Source organism: Crinia signifera, chromosome 2 (genome assembly GCF_055691185.1).
Source record: "Crinia signifera chromosome 2, ASM5569118v1, whole genome shotgun sequence".
Lineage (NCBI taxonomy): Eukaryota > Metazoa > Chordata > Amphibia > Anura > Myobatrachidae > Crinia > Crinia signifera.
The window spans coordinates 280,503,739-280,520,028 of NC_139218.1; the positions used below are offsets into that span (position 1 = coordinate 280,503,739).

Sequence of the window (16,290 nt, forward strand, 5' to 3'; positions counted from 1 at the left end):
TGTACTGCTGAATTAAACACTATAAATGTTTTAGGATGTAGGCATTTGTATGCAATTGCCTAGGTATTAGTCAAGTGCATTTTCACACCGAGAAATAGAAGAAAATTACATTTAATATATGGGTATTCTGCATGACATACAACCAATTATGCCACAAAAAAACAGGAAGAAACATCCTGTTTCAGTTCATTTAATAAATAAATAATTTTCTGAAAGTTTAGAAAAAAAATAGAAGTGGCAGAATACCAGTGATATTTTTTTTATACTAGTGTTTATAAATTCAATGAAATCCAGCTACAGATAATGAACAAAGTGACTGATTCAGCATGGATAGCAAAAGCAAAATATTTCACTAATGGCAAAACCATATGCACTGCAGGTGGGACAAATGTAACATTTGCAGAGAACATGTGAAAGTTAGATGTGGGCGAGTTATTTTGCTCATGTGCAGGGTAAATACTGAAATGCTTTAATATTACACTGGAAATTAGATTTCAATTTGAACCCAACCCAATCTAAATACCCTATCAGATCGCATTTATAACCCGTTTGGGCCGAAGTGTGAAAGCACCAAACTCAATAACTTGGGCCAACCAATTTGGCAATTCAACTCGGATAATAGGGGGGACGACGACACTGGGTCACCTTGTGTATAAGTAGAATCCCAGTTTAGTGTGAAAGGATCAGATGTGGCTTAATGATCTGAAAGTAATCTGTGTCTAGATAGACACAGTCAACAATTCTACAAGGTCAAAATGTTGACATGAAAGTTAGACATTGAGAGACTGGACATTAGTTTTTCATTTTCTGATGTCAAAGTCAACAACTGTCAATTAGTGTAATGCATACCCACACATTACTCACTATGCTCGGTACACTATTATAATCTCCCTCTATGGCAACATGGACAGTAAAGTAAGAACAAGCCAGTAAAAAAAAAATTAACAAATCTCAGGCTGACCTTTACAGTTTGATCCTGTCGACATATTGCATGTCGACCTTTTGGGGTAGACCAACTGACTTATTGTATCTAAACACTGTAGAATACCAACCGGAACCACAGTACACCTGGTTTTGCCCAGAAGAGAGAAAATATTTTTGCTGAATCAGGCTCAATGTGAGCTGCAAAAATGCAAGATGCTTAGACAGAAGGTTGAACTATTGTTGGTGCATATAAAACTTTATTTACAACTGAATATAAATAAACTGAACATTTGTTCATGACCAATTATAGCTACAGAAGTTCGATGTCCAAACAAAAATCCTAGTGTAAAAAGCTATTGGATATTACCAAATCTATCATTTGTATGGAGTATAAATATTTCAAACAAGTTTTTCACCTCTAAAAGTCGGACATCCAAACGTTTGAGAATCTCAGGATTGTCAAACTGAGCATTTGTTGCTCTCACAGCAGTCTCAAGAATCCCAGTAAGATTGTGTTGGTACAACGTAGTTGCTGGACGGACAAGTTCTGGTCTAAAACATCAGATAAATTAAATCAATATTTTAGAGGTGTTCAATTTAATTAAAGTAATATTTCTTTTCTAAAGTTGTATATCAGAATTCTATAAAATTATTTTAGTCTCATAGAAATGCAAGCTGTGCTGTGTCCCTTAAAGTATAGTATGCTATGCAAAATGGGGTCAACATTTCACAGGTAAAGTAAAAAAAAGTGTTGCAACATCCTCAACAATCAGATTCTGTAAAGCTGAGTACACACGGGGGCGATAGGGGATGAAATCGCTGGAAATATGGTCGCAGGCCAGTGATGGGAGTGTGCCCCGGCGATAAATCGACAGGTGCGCGCTCCCGTTTTCAGCCCTATTCTAATCGTTGGCTGCAGGAGCTTGCTCCTGCGACCAGCTGAGTACCTCTGTGGCACCGCCAGCAGAGTTTCCCTTTCATCAGCGACCATCTCTGGTCGCTGATGAAAAGGAGAAACCGAGCAATATATTGCTCAGTCATATATTGCTAGCAATATATAGCTGAGCAATATATCTCCCCCGTGTGTACGGGGCTTTAATGTGCTAGTCTCGTTTAGACAAGTGGATCTCAGCTCCACTCCTCAAATACTCCCAAACAGATCATGGTTTAGGACATGGGTCTTCAAACTGTGGCCCTCCAGATGTTGTGGAACTACATGTCCCAGCATGCCCTGACAGTTTTGGCATGCTCTTATAGGAAAAATGTGGCAATGCATGTTGGAACATGTAGTTTCACAACATCTGGAGGGCCACAGTTTGAAGACCCATGGTTTAGGACTTGAACAGCAGGTGGTATAATTACTGATCCAGCAATACACGGTTTGTCCAATTAAAGAAATCCACAAAAAACATGACCTTTTAGGGATACATGGGAACCACAGGTTTAAACAAAATAATTATTTTAAATCCATTTTATGAAGATCTTCTGACAAATCATAGATTATTGTACTTTATATTACGTCAACATATAGTGAATAAAGATAAATCTGGTAATATATCAAAGCAATTATTATTTCACACTGCAATTTATGCAGTTCCAATTCATTACAAATACTGTATATTTTCAAGCAAAAGTGCAGTACTTTAAATTTTACGTAGGTTTAAAAAGTATTCTGCTCATACTATTGCCAATCTTTTTACTATACAGTATTCAGGGTTTATTTGCCAGAAGTCATCTTTTATTTTTTGGATGCAGATGTGTGGAACTGTATAGTATTAGAATGTTAATAGCTCTAAACACCCAAAATTCCCTTTTCAAGTAGCTACAGTATACTGGAGATAATATGGTCATCGACAATTATCTGAGCAGCATTTTATAACTAATTTTACGTAAATATCCTGTATATCTTTAACAGGCATATTAAAAAAATATATATATAAAAAAAATTCAAGATCACTCTACTAAATATTGCAATGTAATATTTTATTAGTTAGAAGTGTTGAAAGAAAGATAACATTTTGTAGTGTCATTAATGTCATCTTTTCTGAGACGTATGAAAAGTGGAGGTATGACTCCGCCCCATCTCTCCCCTTTTCTTTTTCTGTATTGTTACTAATTTTTTTTGCATACCCATTAGGGTGCAGGTAATTTGAGGAGACCGATAGGTAGCAGCATATGAGCAAACAGTCTGCACCAATCAGATCATTTGCCCAGAATATTTTACTGAGCAATTCATTTGAATAGTATACTGCAAGTATGGAGATGTGTGTTATGTGCTAACCACTAGGTGGCAGCAAAGTATTATTGGATTATATCCAACACTTACCAATACTTACCATACACTTGAGAGCTGACAAGCTGCCCAGCCTCCCAGAACAAGTGGGAGACTGAGCCCCTTCGAGTGAGGAGGGAAAATTGGAACTCCAACAAAGATAAAATTTATGCTATACCGGTAAAATACCTCAGTGTGTGGGTTCAAGCACAGTATTCATCCAATGATTGGACAGTTGTCTGTTGTAATAATTTTTTCAAATCTACCAAATTAAAATACCATAAAACATATAAGCCAATAAAGGCTATATCATACAACTGTAGTTCTGCAGAGGTCTTGCGATAATTGACATTATATCTCTCAATAATACGTCACTGTGGTTTTAATACACCTCTTTATTCAATTCGAGCCTTATATATGTGTGTATGTTTTGTTTGTGTCCGCGATTTTAACTTCTTTATTTCACTGTTATTTCCCTCGACATATTAAAAGGGAATTTGATAATAATTTCATTAAAAGTTAAGTTTTATTAAATTTGCATTAGTGTGCGTCCCATAGAACAGTCCCTTTTTCGCTCTACATAAAATGTTCAGTTTATGACTGTTGGGTACAGCACCCCCCATATGTCATTTAAAATCAGGGGTCCTCTCTTATATAATTGATTCTCTTTCAAATTAGAAGAGAAAATAAATATAATTAGTGTGCAGGTCTGCTTCTAGCCACTAAAATGGGGCAACCGAATATCTACCGTGAAAATGGAATTAAACTTTAATAAAAATCTATTGATGGAAAAAAAAAGTGGAGGTATATACTGAAGTGCCAAAAATCATAGGATAAGTGCCCAGTATTATATAGGATCCACTCTATCCTGGCGAAGTCCAGCAATTCATTCCAGTTCTCATACCACAAGTTTTCAGTCCTCCAGGATCTAATTAGCATTATCACAAGCCCAATGGAAGCCAGTGTCCAAAACACATACATATTTTTTTTATATATGCCTGCAAAGTAGTTTAAAATCTGAAAATGATCACCATAGTATTTATGAATTTTACAAACCACTTTTTTTAAAATAAATTAAGTCTTACGGAGTTCCCTCTATTGCTGTAGTGTGCTCCCACTATAGAAAATAAAACCAGCGTCAAAAACAAAAAACGGGAGAGACTGAGTACTTGTATGTCTTACTTTAACAAGTCCATTAGATGGCGTATAAAATCCCCCTGACCGAGAAGAAGATAGCGTCTCATAGCTTGTAAGTGCTCAAGCAAATTGTAATTCTTGTTAAGGACATCCAGCAGGTATTTGCTAGTCTCAAAATATGCAGCATCAATTTTACTCTGGAATGCATTTTCCAGATCTGTAAATAAGTCTGCAGCTGAAATGAAAGACAAATGTTAAGTAAGTGTAAAACAACTTGATGGCATATACAGTACAAGCATACAAAATGTTTGTATACCAAGCTCTGTGCTTAAAAAAATTGCAGGATATTAAATTTAAATACCAGAATATATTGTATACTTATAACCTGTTTCTTCAAAGCTTTTTATAAATTAATTTAAACGTTTGTTAGTTAATACACAAAGTAAAATTCCATTGTCTTTCTAAAATCTGCCAACAAACCCTTCGATAATATCAATTTCAAACCTTACAATTATAACTGAAAACTATGAAAAATAAAAAAAAACCCTCATGGTTTTGAAAATAAAGCTACATACACACTAGACGATGTATGCACTGAAAGATATTGACGAGCAATTTCCTTTGAACTTCCCCAATGTCCTGGATGAATGATAATGTGGATACACACTGAATTATATGAGGAACAATCTTTCTAGACTATAGGTTTTTGAAAAAGAAATCCAAAATGTACCTGCCTGCACAGTCAACAACCAACCTTAATGAAGAAGCAGTGGGACTGCGCATAGTCCTTCGTAGCATACATGCTGACCAACATATTGACAAATCATTCAGAAGGGCCAAAATAAACTACACTGGTCAAAAAAAAGTAATGCGTATGCACCTTGATGCTTTATCATTAAATCTTGACCGTGCATACTGTCAGAGCAGCTAGTGTACTGTATATGAGGACAATTACTGTGCATTATAGTGTTAACAATGAACACAAAGCAGTGGTTCCCAAACTGTGCCTAGGCACCCTGGGGTGCCTCAGGACACTTGCAGGGGTGCCTTGGGTTGGTGGACCAAGATCAATTCATATTATTTATTGTCAATAAACCAGGCAAAACCAGTGCTTTTGGCTGCCAATCATAATATATGTGGACAAACAGAAGCAAATCCTGTCCCTCACCAGATAACTGTGACATGTAACCACAATGCACTTATTTAATATTTTTTTCTGAATTTCTCAATAATAAGCATTTGGCCTAGGGGTGCCTTGAAAATATTTTGATGCTCTAGGGGTGCCGTGATTCAAAAAAGTTTGGGAACCACTGCATGAAAGGGTTTCTAGACATTTAATAGAGTACACACCCAGACACATTAACTTTGTCCATATAGGGATCTAACCCATAGAGCAGGGGTTCTCAATCTTTTTGTAATCACGGCACCCTAGTTTCAGAATTTCTCCACGGCACCCCTAGGCCCCAAAAAGTATATATCAAATTAAGTAGATTGTGTTTATATGTGCTTCTTAGGTTCAGTTATGTGGTAAAGGGCAGGATTTGGTTCTGATTGTACACATATTATGATTGGCAGCCACCAGCAATGGTTTTGTCCAGAAATAATTGATTATAAATTATTTGAATTGGTCCTGGACGACCAACCCGAGGCACCCCAGGGAGCCTAGGCGCACAGTTTGGGAACCACTGCCATAGAGGTTTCTAGCAAAGCGGGAAAGAAAAGTAATTACATAATCGCTCTACAACATCTGGCGCTAAAATAAACAGTCTATATATATATATATATATATATATATATATATATATATATATATATATATATATATATATATATATATATATATATATATATATATATATATATATATACACACACACACACACACACACACACACATATATATACACATAAATACATATATATATATATACACACACACACACACACACACACACATATATATTCTAGGGAAATGAATAAGCGCTCCATAGTGCAATAAGAAAAAATATTTTAATTCTCTAAAAATATATTCTCCGTATACACAGATCTAAAATGACGTACCACACTGGGCGGTTTAAACCTCCGCAGGACAAACAGCATGTACACTTGTGTCTCAGACACAGTAACTCAGATGGAGCAGTTACACTCGTGGACGTTTACCTCCCAGACACGTCAGAAAGATAGACGGGTAGACTGCAACGCCAGGCCACGCCCCAATGCGTTTTGTAGTCACATACTTTGTCAGAGGGCTGGTCTGGCGTTGGTCAAGTTCCTCTCGTATAGCCCATCACAGTTGCACAACTGATGAAATTCAATTTACCCTCAGTGCATTCAAAGACGGTTGAACGGGACTATTAACCCCTGCCTGTGTGGAGGATCACATTATTCAGTGGTCTATAAAGGTTTTTTTGCGCACTTAGGGGCAGATTTATTAAGCTTGGAGAAGAGTTAAACTGGAGATAAAGCGGAGAAAAGGTAAAAGGAGATAAAGCACCAGCCAATCAACTCCCAACTGTCTTTTTCAAACACAGCTGATTGGCTGGTGCTTTATCTCCTTTTACCTTTTCTCCAGTTTATCTCTTCTCCAAGATTAATTAATCTGCCCCTGAATTCCTTTGCTATCTATCTCATATATATATATATATATATATATATATATATATATATATATATATATATATATATATATATATATATATATATATATATATATATATATATATATATATATATATATATATATATTGGCAGTGGAGATGCAAGCTGTCAAAAGAACGACCCCTGCATGCTGAAACTGAGAATAATGCAGCAGCCTGACACTGACCCTCCCCATATCCTGACCCTAACCCTCCCTGATAGTGTTTAACTACTAATACAGTCAGTATTCCGGCATCGGGATACGGTCATATTGTCTACAGCATTTAGGTCTACAAGCATTAGGTCTACACCACTAGGTCGACAGGGTCACTAGGTCGACAGGGTCACTAGGTCGACATGGGGAAGGTGAACAGGCAAAAGGTCGACATGGGGTCATTTGACTGTTTTAGGAGTCAACATGTGCCGACAGGTAGTATTTCATACCCTACCATCCACTCGGGCGTGGTGGGAGAATAAAATAGTGTGCAGAGCGTAGCGAGGCACCGTGCCCAAAGCATGGCGAGCTCAGCGAGCCATGCGAGGGGACACGGTGCTATGTTGACTGTGTCTAAGCGTGAAAAAAAAAAAAAGCGTGTCGACTTTTTCACTGTCAGCCTTATACCCGTCGACCTAACCCATGTCGACCTAATGTAAGGTCGACCTAAATGCAAGTTGACCTAATGGTGTAGACCTAAATGCAGTCTGACAAATGATCCCATTCCCCGGCATCCTGATCATTTTCAAAGTTCCAGTGTTCCGATGGCAGTCGGAATGCCGGTGTTGGTATATTAAGCGCCAGGATGCTGATCGCATCCACATACATACGTAGAATCTGATAAACACAGACATACCATCTTTTGGAGACTCTGACGTTTTAGTCACGGCCATCACTTTGGCAGGAGACTTATCATGGCACACTTGATGTAAAAAGTTTATAGATTTGCCAATCAGGAGAACCTGCAAGGACAAGAGTCAATAATTAGCTAATACACAAAACAAAGGGACTCCATGTTCTCTATTAAAAGGGAGAATTCAGAGACCAAGATGTATTTAACATTTGGAAATATTTGCAAAAATGTTGAATTTTAGGACAACATACTCGACAGTGCCTTCATAAAAAATGACATAACTTATAGCAGGAAGAGTGTACAATGCCAAATAATTATAGGACAACTTAGTATTGATAGGGTAATCAATTTTCTTTCAAATTAATGTAGGTTTGAGTGAAGCATGAAATGGCTCTAAGCGCTAAACATCAGCAAAGTAGGTGGCGATTTGAATACTGGCACCAGGGAGTAACCAATGCACAAGAGCAGGAAGAAAACTAGCATTCAGTCTTTTGAATGACCACAGATATTCATTCAGCAATGGTCTGCTTAAAGGTAAATCAATCATACCCATAATCATCATAAACAAAGCATCTACATGACACAGGCCAACGTAGGCACATAACACCTGCACAAAGATCAAACAGCCATGGGATGACCCAGACACCTTCAAGCTCCCTACTGGTAAAGTGTGAATCACAATTCTTTGGTTTCTGCGGTAACTAAAAACCACTTTGGGTTGGGGGATGGGGGGGGGGGGTTGAGCCATATCAGCTTGCAGAATACCAATGTGAAAATTTAGAAAGGGATGAGATCCATTCAACAGAGCAATAAATTCCACAATGTACAGGTGTGTCATAGCAGCCTTTGGTGAGTATCTACTTTCAGCTTTAATCATGTACATGAAAAAACATGGCATCAGCGTCACAACTGCAGTGGCCAGTCTGCATGACCATATAATCGTACAGTCATTGTTCCTCGTTATTGTGTCAGTGCTGTGTATGTCTACACAGTTACTGAGTATTTAGGGATTCATTTGGACATCTTAGGTCCAGACATAAAAAGAGAAAGATGTCCTAGTGTGTCGGTGCACCAAAAGAAATATAAAATAAAACCTTTATTTCACATTTATTAAAATGCTGCGAAAAAATTTAAAAAAATATTAAAAACACACAGACATACAGTGGAATTCACAGTGTTAAAACAAAGGTGGCGGGCAGATAGTGCACTGAGGGTCTCTATTAATCACATAGACGTGTGTCCCTTATTCTCAGTGCGTGGCAGAGTCATGCAATAATAAAGCTGCTGAGATATATAACTCTTGCAGTAAACTGGTCATGTGACCTTACTATAATCAATGACTGTGTCCCAATAGTTATATCAGAGCTCACTCAAAAAACATGCATGATGTTGTCAGTGCCACAGACAACTAACAGTCAAGATTTCCTCAATGGGATGTGTATTCTAAAACAGTGTTAATGGCATTATAAACTGCGGTACTCGTTTCCTAGCACAGCGCCCATCGCATCGCAGACCATAAGGCATACGATGGTATGCAATGCAATGCGATGTTACGCAATGGCAGCCAATGTTATACAATTTTAAATTGTATACCATCGCATTGTATACCATTGCATTCTATACCATTGTATGTCATATACAATGGTATACGATTTTAAATTGTATAAGCACCCTAATGGGTGTTTTCAATGTTAAATGTGCCCCCTATGAGATAATTAATTGTATAAGCACCGTAATGGGTGCTTATTATGTTAACCCCTTCACGACATTTGACGTACATGTACGTCATGGTCGGGAAGTACTTCCCGACATTTGACGTACATGTACGTCATGGATTCTAACTGTCACTGCGTCTATAGACGCGGTGACAGTTAGGAGATGTCTGCTGTCCCTGACAGCAGACATCCCCCCTCGTCGCCCAGGGGGGGCAGGGGTGCCCCCCCCGGTCGGCGATCGCTGTGATTGGCTGTTCAAATCTGAACAGTCAATCACAGCGTTTCCTGTGTTACCGGCGGCTAAGCCGCTCGGTAACACAGAAAACGGTGGTGATCGGTGCAGCACCGATCACCACCGAGCGGCAGCACCCCCCTCCCACCCGCCGGGCACTCACCCGGCAGCAGCAGCAGCTCCAGCGGCTCCACCGCTACGTCCGGAGCGCACGCTGCGCTCCCCTCCTCCCCCCTCCCCCCCGCAGCAGCAGCAGCAGCAGCATCATGCTGCTGCTGGAAAAGTGAAAAATAAAATAAAATAAAAAATAATGTGCAAATGTGTGTATATATATATATATATATATATACACACACATATATATATATATGTGTGTGTATATATATATATATATATATATATATATATATATATATATATATATATATATACACACACACACACACACACACACACACACACACACGTGTGTGTGTGTGTGTGTGTGTGTGTGTGTGTGTGTGTGTGTGTGTGTGTGTGTGTGTGTGTGTGTGTGTGTGTGTGTGTGTGTGTGTGTGTGTGTGTGTGTGTGTGTGTGTGTATACCGCACCGATCACCAACGATCGCCAGCCCCCCCCCCCTCCCACCCGGCAGCCCCCCTCCCTCCCACCCACCCGGCTGCCGCAGCGCCAGCACCCCTCCCACCCCCCCCGCCAGCCGCAGCGCCAGCCCCCCTCCCAAAGCTGGTGACCAAAATGGGGTCACTTGTGGGGGGGTTCCACTGTATTGGTGCTTCGGGGGTCTTGCTAATGCGACATAGCACCCGCCATTCATTCCACCACCAAAAATCACTCCTTCCCTTCTGAGTCCTGCCATGCACCCAACTGGTATTTTTTGGTCACATGTGAGGCATTGCCGTACCCGGGAGAAATTGGGGCACAGAATTTGGGGTGCTTTGTCTCCTTCATTCCTTGTGAAAATTAAAAATTTTGAGCCAGAACTGCATTTTTGTGTAAAAAATTAAATTTTTTTACACAAAAATGCAGATCTGGCTCAAAATTTTTCATTTTCACAAGGAATGAAGGAGACAAAGCACCCCAAAATCTGTGCCCCAATTTCTCCCGGGTACGGCAATGCCTCACATGTGACCAAAAAATACCAGTTGGGTGCATGGCAGGACTCAGAAGGGAAGGAGTGATTTTTGGATTTTGCAGCACAGATTCTGGTTGAATGACCCCCGAAACACCCATACAGTGGAACCCCCCCACAAGTGACCCCATTTTGCAAACTACACCCCTCAGGGAATTCATCTAGGGGTATAGAGTACATTTCAAACCCCCCGGGGTTTCACCAATTTTGATACAACTGAGCTGTGAAAATGAAAAATTATTTTTTTTCATTTTCACTGCCCAGTTGTACCACAATTGGTGAAACCCCTGGGGGTTTGAAATGTACACTATACCCCTAGATGAATTCCCTGAGGGGTGTAGTTTGCAAAATGGGGTCACTTGTGGGGGGGTTCCTAACTTTTAGCATCTTATGGTGCCTAGAAACCTACATGGTGCCTAAAAAATAATCTCATAAAAAGGAGTCTCCAAAATCAAGTAGGTGCTCCTTCTATTATGAAGCCTGTGGTTTGGTCACCGTGCACACTAGGGCCACATATAGGATATTTATGAAAACCAAAGAATTGGGGGAATCAATTTTTAGTCACATTTCTCTAGTAAAATGTACTGTGTTCCTTAGAAAAATGTATTAAAATTGAAAATCCGAAAAAAAAATGAAATTTTGAAATTTCACCTACACTTTGTTTTAATTCCTGTGAAACACCTAAAGGGTTAACAAACTTCCAAAATGCTGTTTTGAATACTGTGAGGGGTGCAGTTTTTGAAATGGCATCATTTATGGGGGTGTCTCACATACAAGTCCCTCAAAGTCACATCAGAACTGAACTGGTCCCTAAAAAAATCAGTGTTTGAAATTTTCTTGAAAATTTGAGAATTTGCTAGTCATATTTGAAGCCTCCTAGTGTCCAAAAAAATTAAAAGGAAGTTGAAATAATGATTGCAACATAAAGTAGACATATGGTCTTTGTTAGTTATTAACTATTTTGAGTGGTATGATTATTTGTCTCACAAGCAGAAAATGTGACATTTTGCATATTGCTAAATTTTCCATTTTTTCACGATATTTTGGTATTTTTCACAAAAAAACACAGACTGTATCGACCCAAATTTACCACTAACTTGAAGTACAATGTGTCACGAGAAAACAATCTCAAAATCACTGGGATAAGTAAAAGCAAAAAAAAGTTATCCCCACTTAAGTGAGACATGTCAGATTTGAAAAAAAGGGCTCTGTCATGAAGGCACAAACTGGCTCTGTCATGAAGGGGTTAAAAGCACCCCCAACGCCACCCCCACTATCAACGCCAACCTGAAGCGTGGCGAGCGCCGCGAGGGGCGGCGGTACGCGTCCTCCGACCTTTTCCTACCCCCACTATCCACGTCGGCGTGGAGTTGATTTTATATAGTGTGGCGAGCGCAGCGAGACACCGATCCCGAAGCGTGGCGAACGCAGCGAGCCCCACGAGGGGACGCGGAATACATGTAAAGTAATACGCGTCCACTCGCCACGCTTCGGGCTCGGTGGCTCGCTGCACTCGCCACACTATATAAAATCAACTCCATGCCGATGTGGATAGTGGGGGTATGAAAAGGTCGGAGGACGCGTACAGCCGCGCTCGCCATGCTTCAGGTTGGCGTTGATAGTGGGGGTGGCATGGGGGTGCATTTAACATTGTAAGCACCCATCAGGTTGCTTATACAATAAAAATCGTATAGGGGCTTATACAATTTAAAATCGCATCGCATGCGGACATATGGCATGCGATGCGATGCTATTCGATGTCATACAACTTAATATTGTCGGTGCCGTGCTAGGAAACAAGTACCTAAACTGCTGATCAGGGTGTCCTGTAGCAAACATGCGTTGGGGGACAGAATCCTGTCAATGAATCATGTGGTCACCTATGCAGTAATATCAAGCATGGTGCCACATACTTTAGCAGTGAGGTCACAATCAGAGATATGCAGCACGTTGGTGAAGTCTCAGGCTTTATAAGGGCTACAGAGACATCACACTATCAAACACAGAATCAAAATACATTGTAAGAAAAATAATAACAGAGTGCACCAAACTGCCCATGCACCGCTAGCCGCATCGTGCTTCGCAGTTTTAGCTTCTTCAAGCATATCTTTCATAATAGAAAGGATATTTCAGTTTGCTACATATATACATATACACACACCATTTGCTTCGATAGAATAAATTCATCAGCCTTTATGCTCTGTGAAACGGAAATCTCTCAAACACACAGAAACTGGACCGGTTCTGAAAAGATTATAATACCCACCTGACAACAGATGTGGTATAATATAGAATTAGTAAAATGTACTTCACCTTTCTAGACTGATCCATAGTGATGAAAGATGGAATCATAGACTTCCTTAGAGTGTATTTGTCATGCCAAAGCCGGTCTGTTTTTACTGTAGGATCTGAAGCTACAAAAAACTGAAATGAAAAACCTTGGTAAATTCACTCAAATACATACAAAGATTAGGCTACCTATGTAAATGTGTAAAAAGGATAAGAATAATTCTACAAACGCATTCAATAGCATGACTTTTTGCCACTTGAATGAATACTTCCATTTTAATGTCTTTGTTTCAGCTCTTCAAATCAAATTCAATATAGAAACTGACATACATGAGTAAGCACAAGAAAAGCTAAACACGTCAGACAAGAACTAGTTTAAAGATCACCTCAATTGTCCTATATGGAGATTGGGATTTTGGAAGTCCACTATTGGTGACATGCTGACTATGGTAGCACCTTGTGCTCCAACAAGAGAGGATCAATCAGTGCTATTCCACAGACCTACTGTGCATCCCTGCCATCAGACAAGCGGTAAAACCCATACCACAGCAGCCGTTTGGTAACCACTGGCCCCAGATGCTGAGAACCCCAGACAAAGGCACCTGTCTGTTCCAGGGCAGAGCCTTAGACGGGAGACAGCAAGTGACCCATCAAGGATGAGGGAGTGAAGAGAAACGCAATGCTCGTCAGCCAGAAGCCAGCGTTTTCACATACACCTTTTACAGAGCTGACCATGGATGTAGCTGTATGGTATAAAAACTACGGTGATACGCATGGACACACTTTAATTACAACACACTGGGATAATCATGATAATCCATCTCGTCTACAGCTATACAATAATCTTTGGATATCTTATATAGCCATTTGGCTTTTTATGTATATGGTAGTTTGATCATTAAAACTGAATTTTCAAACACATTTTTGTTGGATATCATTGATGTTTACACAGGTGGCCAATTGCTTCTTAAAATTTCCATAAGAACAAAAATACCAAATATTATATTTGAACAATTTATTAATTCATTAAGTTTAGCTGCACCATTTTATAGTCTTCATATAATTATAGCACAGTACCACAATTGCAGTTAATTGTCATGGGAGAGCTGCGAGCAGCAGGAACATTTCAGTGTAAATAGGTGTGTGTACAAAGACAAAAGTATTCTATATAGATTATTAATGGATTAGAATAGTCAGTGCCTGATCATATATTTTATTTGAGAGTTTATAGCGCAATAGCACCAAGCAGTGGTAAAAAAATGTTTTTCAAAAATTCACACAATCATTAAGTGGCATAAGAGGTGAAAAATAAGCTATTTGTGCATCTTCTAAAATAAAGAATCAGTTTAAGACCAACACATTTCACCCAATGGACCACATCAAAAGAGGATTAGGAATCTCTAAATATTGGCTGCAGTACATAGACCAGGCATGTCTAAAAAGTCAGGCCTGGGGGCCAATTGCGGCCCGTGCTGTAATTTCAAGCGGCCTGCAGCCTCCAGCTGGAAGCGGGCAGAGAATCAGATGTGGGAAGCACAGCGCAGGACACTAAAGGTGGGGCCCCGGCAAGCGCACCTTTACCTTGCTCTCTGCTGTAGTGAGGAGGTGCCGGCCACCACAGTCAGATGTGTTTGGATTCCTGACCCTGCTGCTGCAATCGTATATCACCCTACTCCACAATCACAGTGACAGTAGTGTTTGGGGGGGAGCAGCAAGGGGGAAGCTTGCTTCGTAACATGCAGAGTGGAGGAGGGCAGCAGTGGGAGCCCAAGCATCCACTGTCCTTACAGTGCCTGCTTTGCCTCTCCTTCCTCTGGCTCACACAAGGGGCTGGGAAACATACAGAGAAGTGAGGGGGCAGAGTGGGGGACATACAGTGAAGGAGGGTCAGGCTAGGGGACATACAGTGAATTAAGGCAGTGATGGCCATTCAGAGAAGGGGGAGCAGGGGCAGGCTGGGGGACATACAGTGAATGGGGGCAGAGTGGGGTACATAGTGAATGGGGGTCATACAGTGAATGGGAGTCAAACAGGCTTGGGGACATACAATGAATGGAGGCAGTGATGGAAATTAAGAGAAGGGGGGCAGGCTGGGGGACAGAGTGAATGCGTGCAGAGTGGGGAACATACAGTGAATGGGGGACAGAGCGAATGGCGGCAGAGTGGGGGACCATTCTGATGTGATTAATGATTCAATGAATGTCGGCCCCTACACATTTACACTTCACCAAATCTGGCCCTCGTCGCAAAAAGTTTGGACACCCCTGACATAGACGGTCGGCACCCACCACTAATAAGCAGCTTCCAAGGTGCTTTATATAAACAAAAGCATAGATAGGGGTGTGTCAGCCGTACTCACAGCATGTAACCAGAAGAAACTACTCAGTCAGATAAATCTATTTTAATACCACTATCTACAATGGTTCCAAAAGAGGAGATTGTAAGATAGAAAAGGACAAAATTCAGATGCCACAGTGCCATTGGAGGAACAAATGGTGTTTGCAAATGGACCACACAGTGCGAAAATGTATGAACATCAGATAGCAAGGTCAATTTCCTTAGAAAAAAAACGGACCACATAAAAGCAAACTTGGCTTCGATGATATTCATAAAAATAAATTTAACACTTGACAGGCTGACCCTACAACACAAAATTGGTAATTTTATGCCTAAATTGTGAAACTAAGAAAGAACAGATGGCCTTCCCAGATCAGACCAAAGTGGAGAATGATGGTCTATATAGTCCCTGCGTAGAACCGTTATTAAGCACCAAACAGCTCTATATGCCAAATGTCAGCACAGATATATATATATATATATATCTATATATCTATATATCTCTATATATCTATATATATCTATCTCTCTATATCTATCTCTCTATATATCTCTATATCTGTCTATCTAGATATCTATCTATCTAGATATCTATCTATCTAGATATCTATCTATCTAGATATCTATCTATCTAGATATCTATCTATCTAGATATCTATCTATCTAGATATCTATCTATCTAGATATCTATCTATCTAGATATCTATCTATCTAGATATCTATCTATCTATCTATCTAGATATCTATCTATATATATTCCACTTTAAACTT

At 39.8% G+C, this 16,290-nt stretch overlaps 1 protein-coding gene across 1 annotated transcript in view; it reads right to left on the minus strand.

Annotated features, from left to right (window-relative positions):
* TUBGCP3 (tubulin gamma complex component 3) overlaps positions 1 to 16,290 on the minus strand; it is a 161,076-nt gene that overhangs the window by 54,651 nt on the left and 90,135 nt on the right. The window contains exons 12-15 of the mRNA XM_083168687.1: positions 13,207 to 13,317; positions 7,822 to 7,927; positions 4,379 to 4,568; positions 1,341 to 1,476 (exon numbers count right to left, since the gene is read on the minus strand). Of these exons, the coding sequence (XP_083024813.1) occupies positions 1,341 to 1,476; positions 4,379 to 4,568; positions 7,822 to 7,927; positions 13,207 to 13,317 (543 nt within the window). The remainder of the gene's footprint in view (positions 1 to 1,340; positions 1,477 to 4,378; positions 4,569 to 7,821; positions 7,928 to 13,206; positions 13,318 to 16,290) is intronic.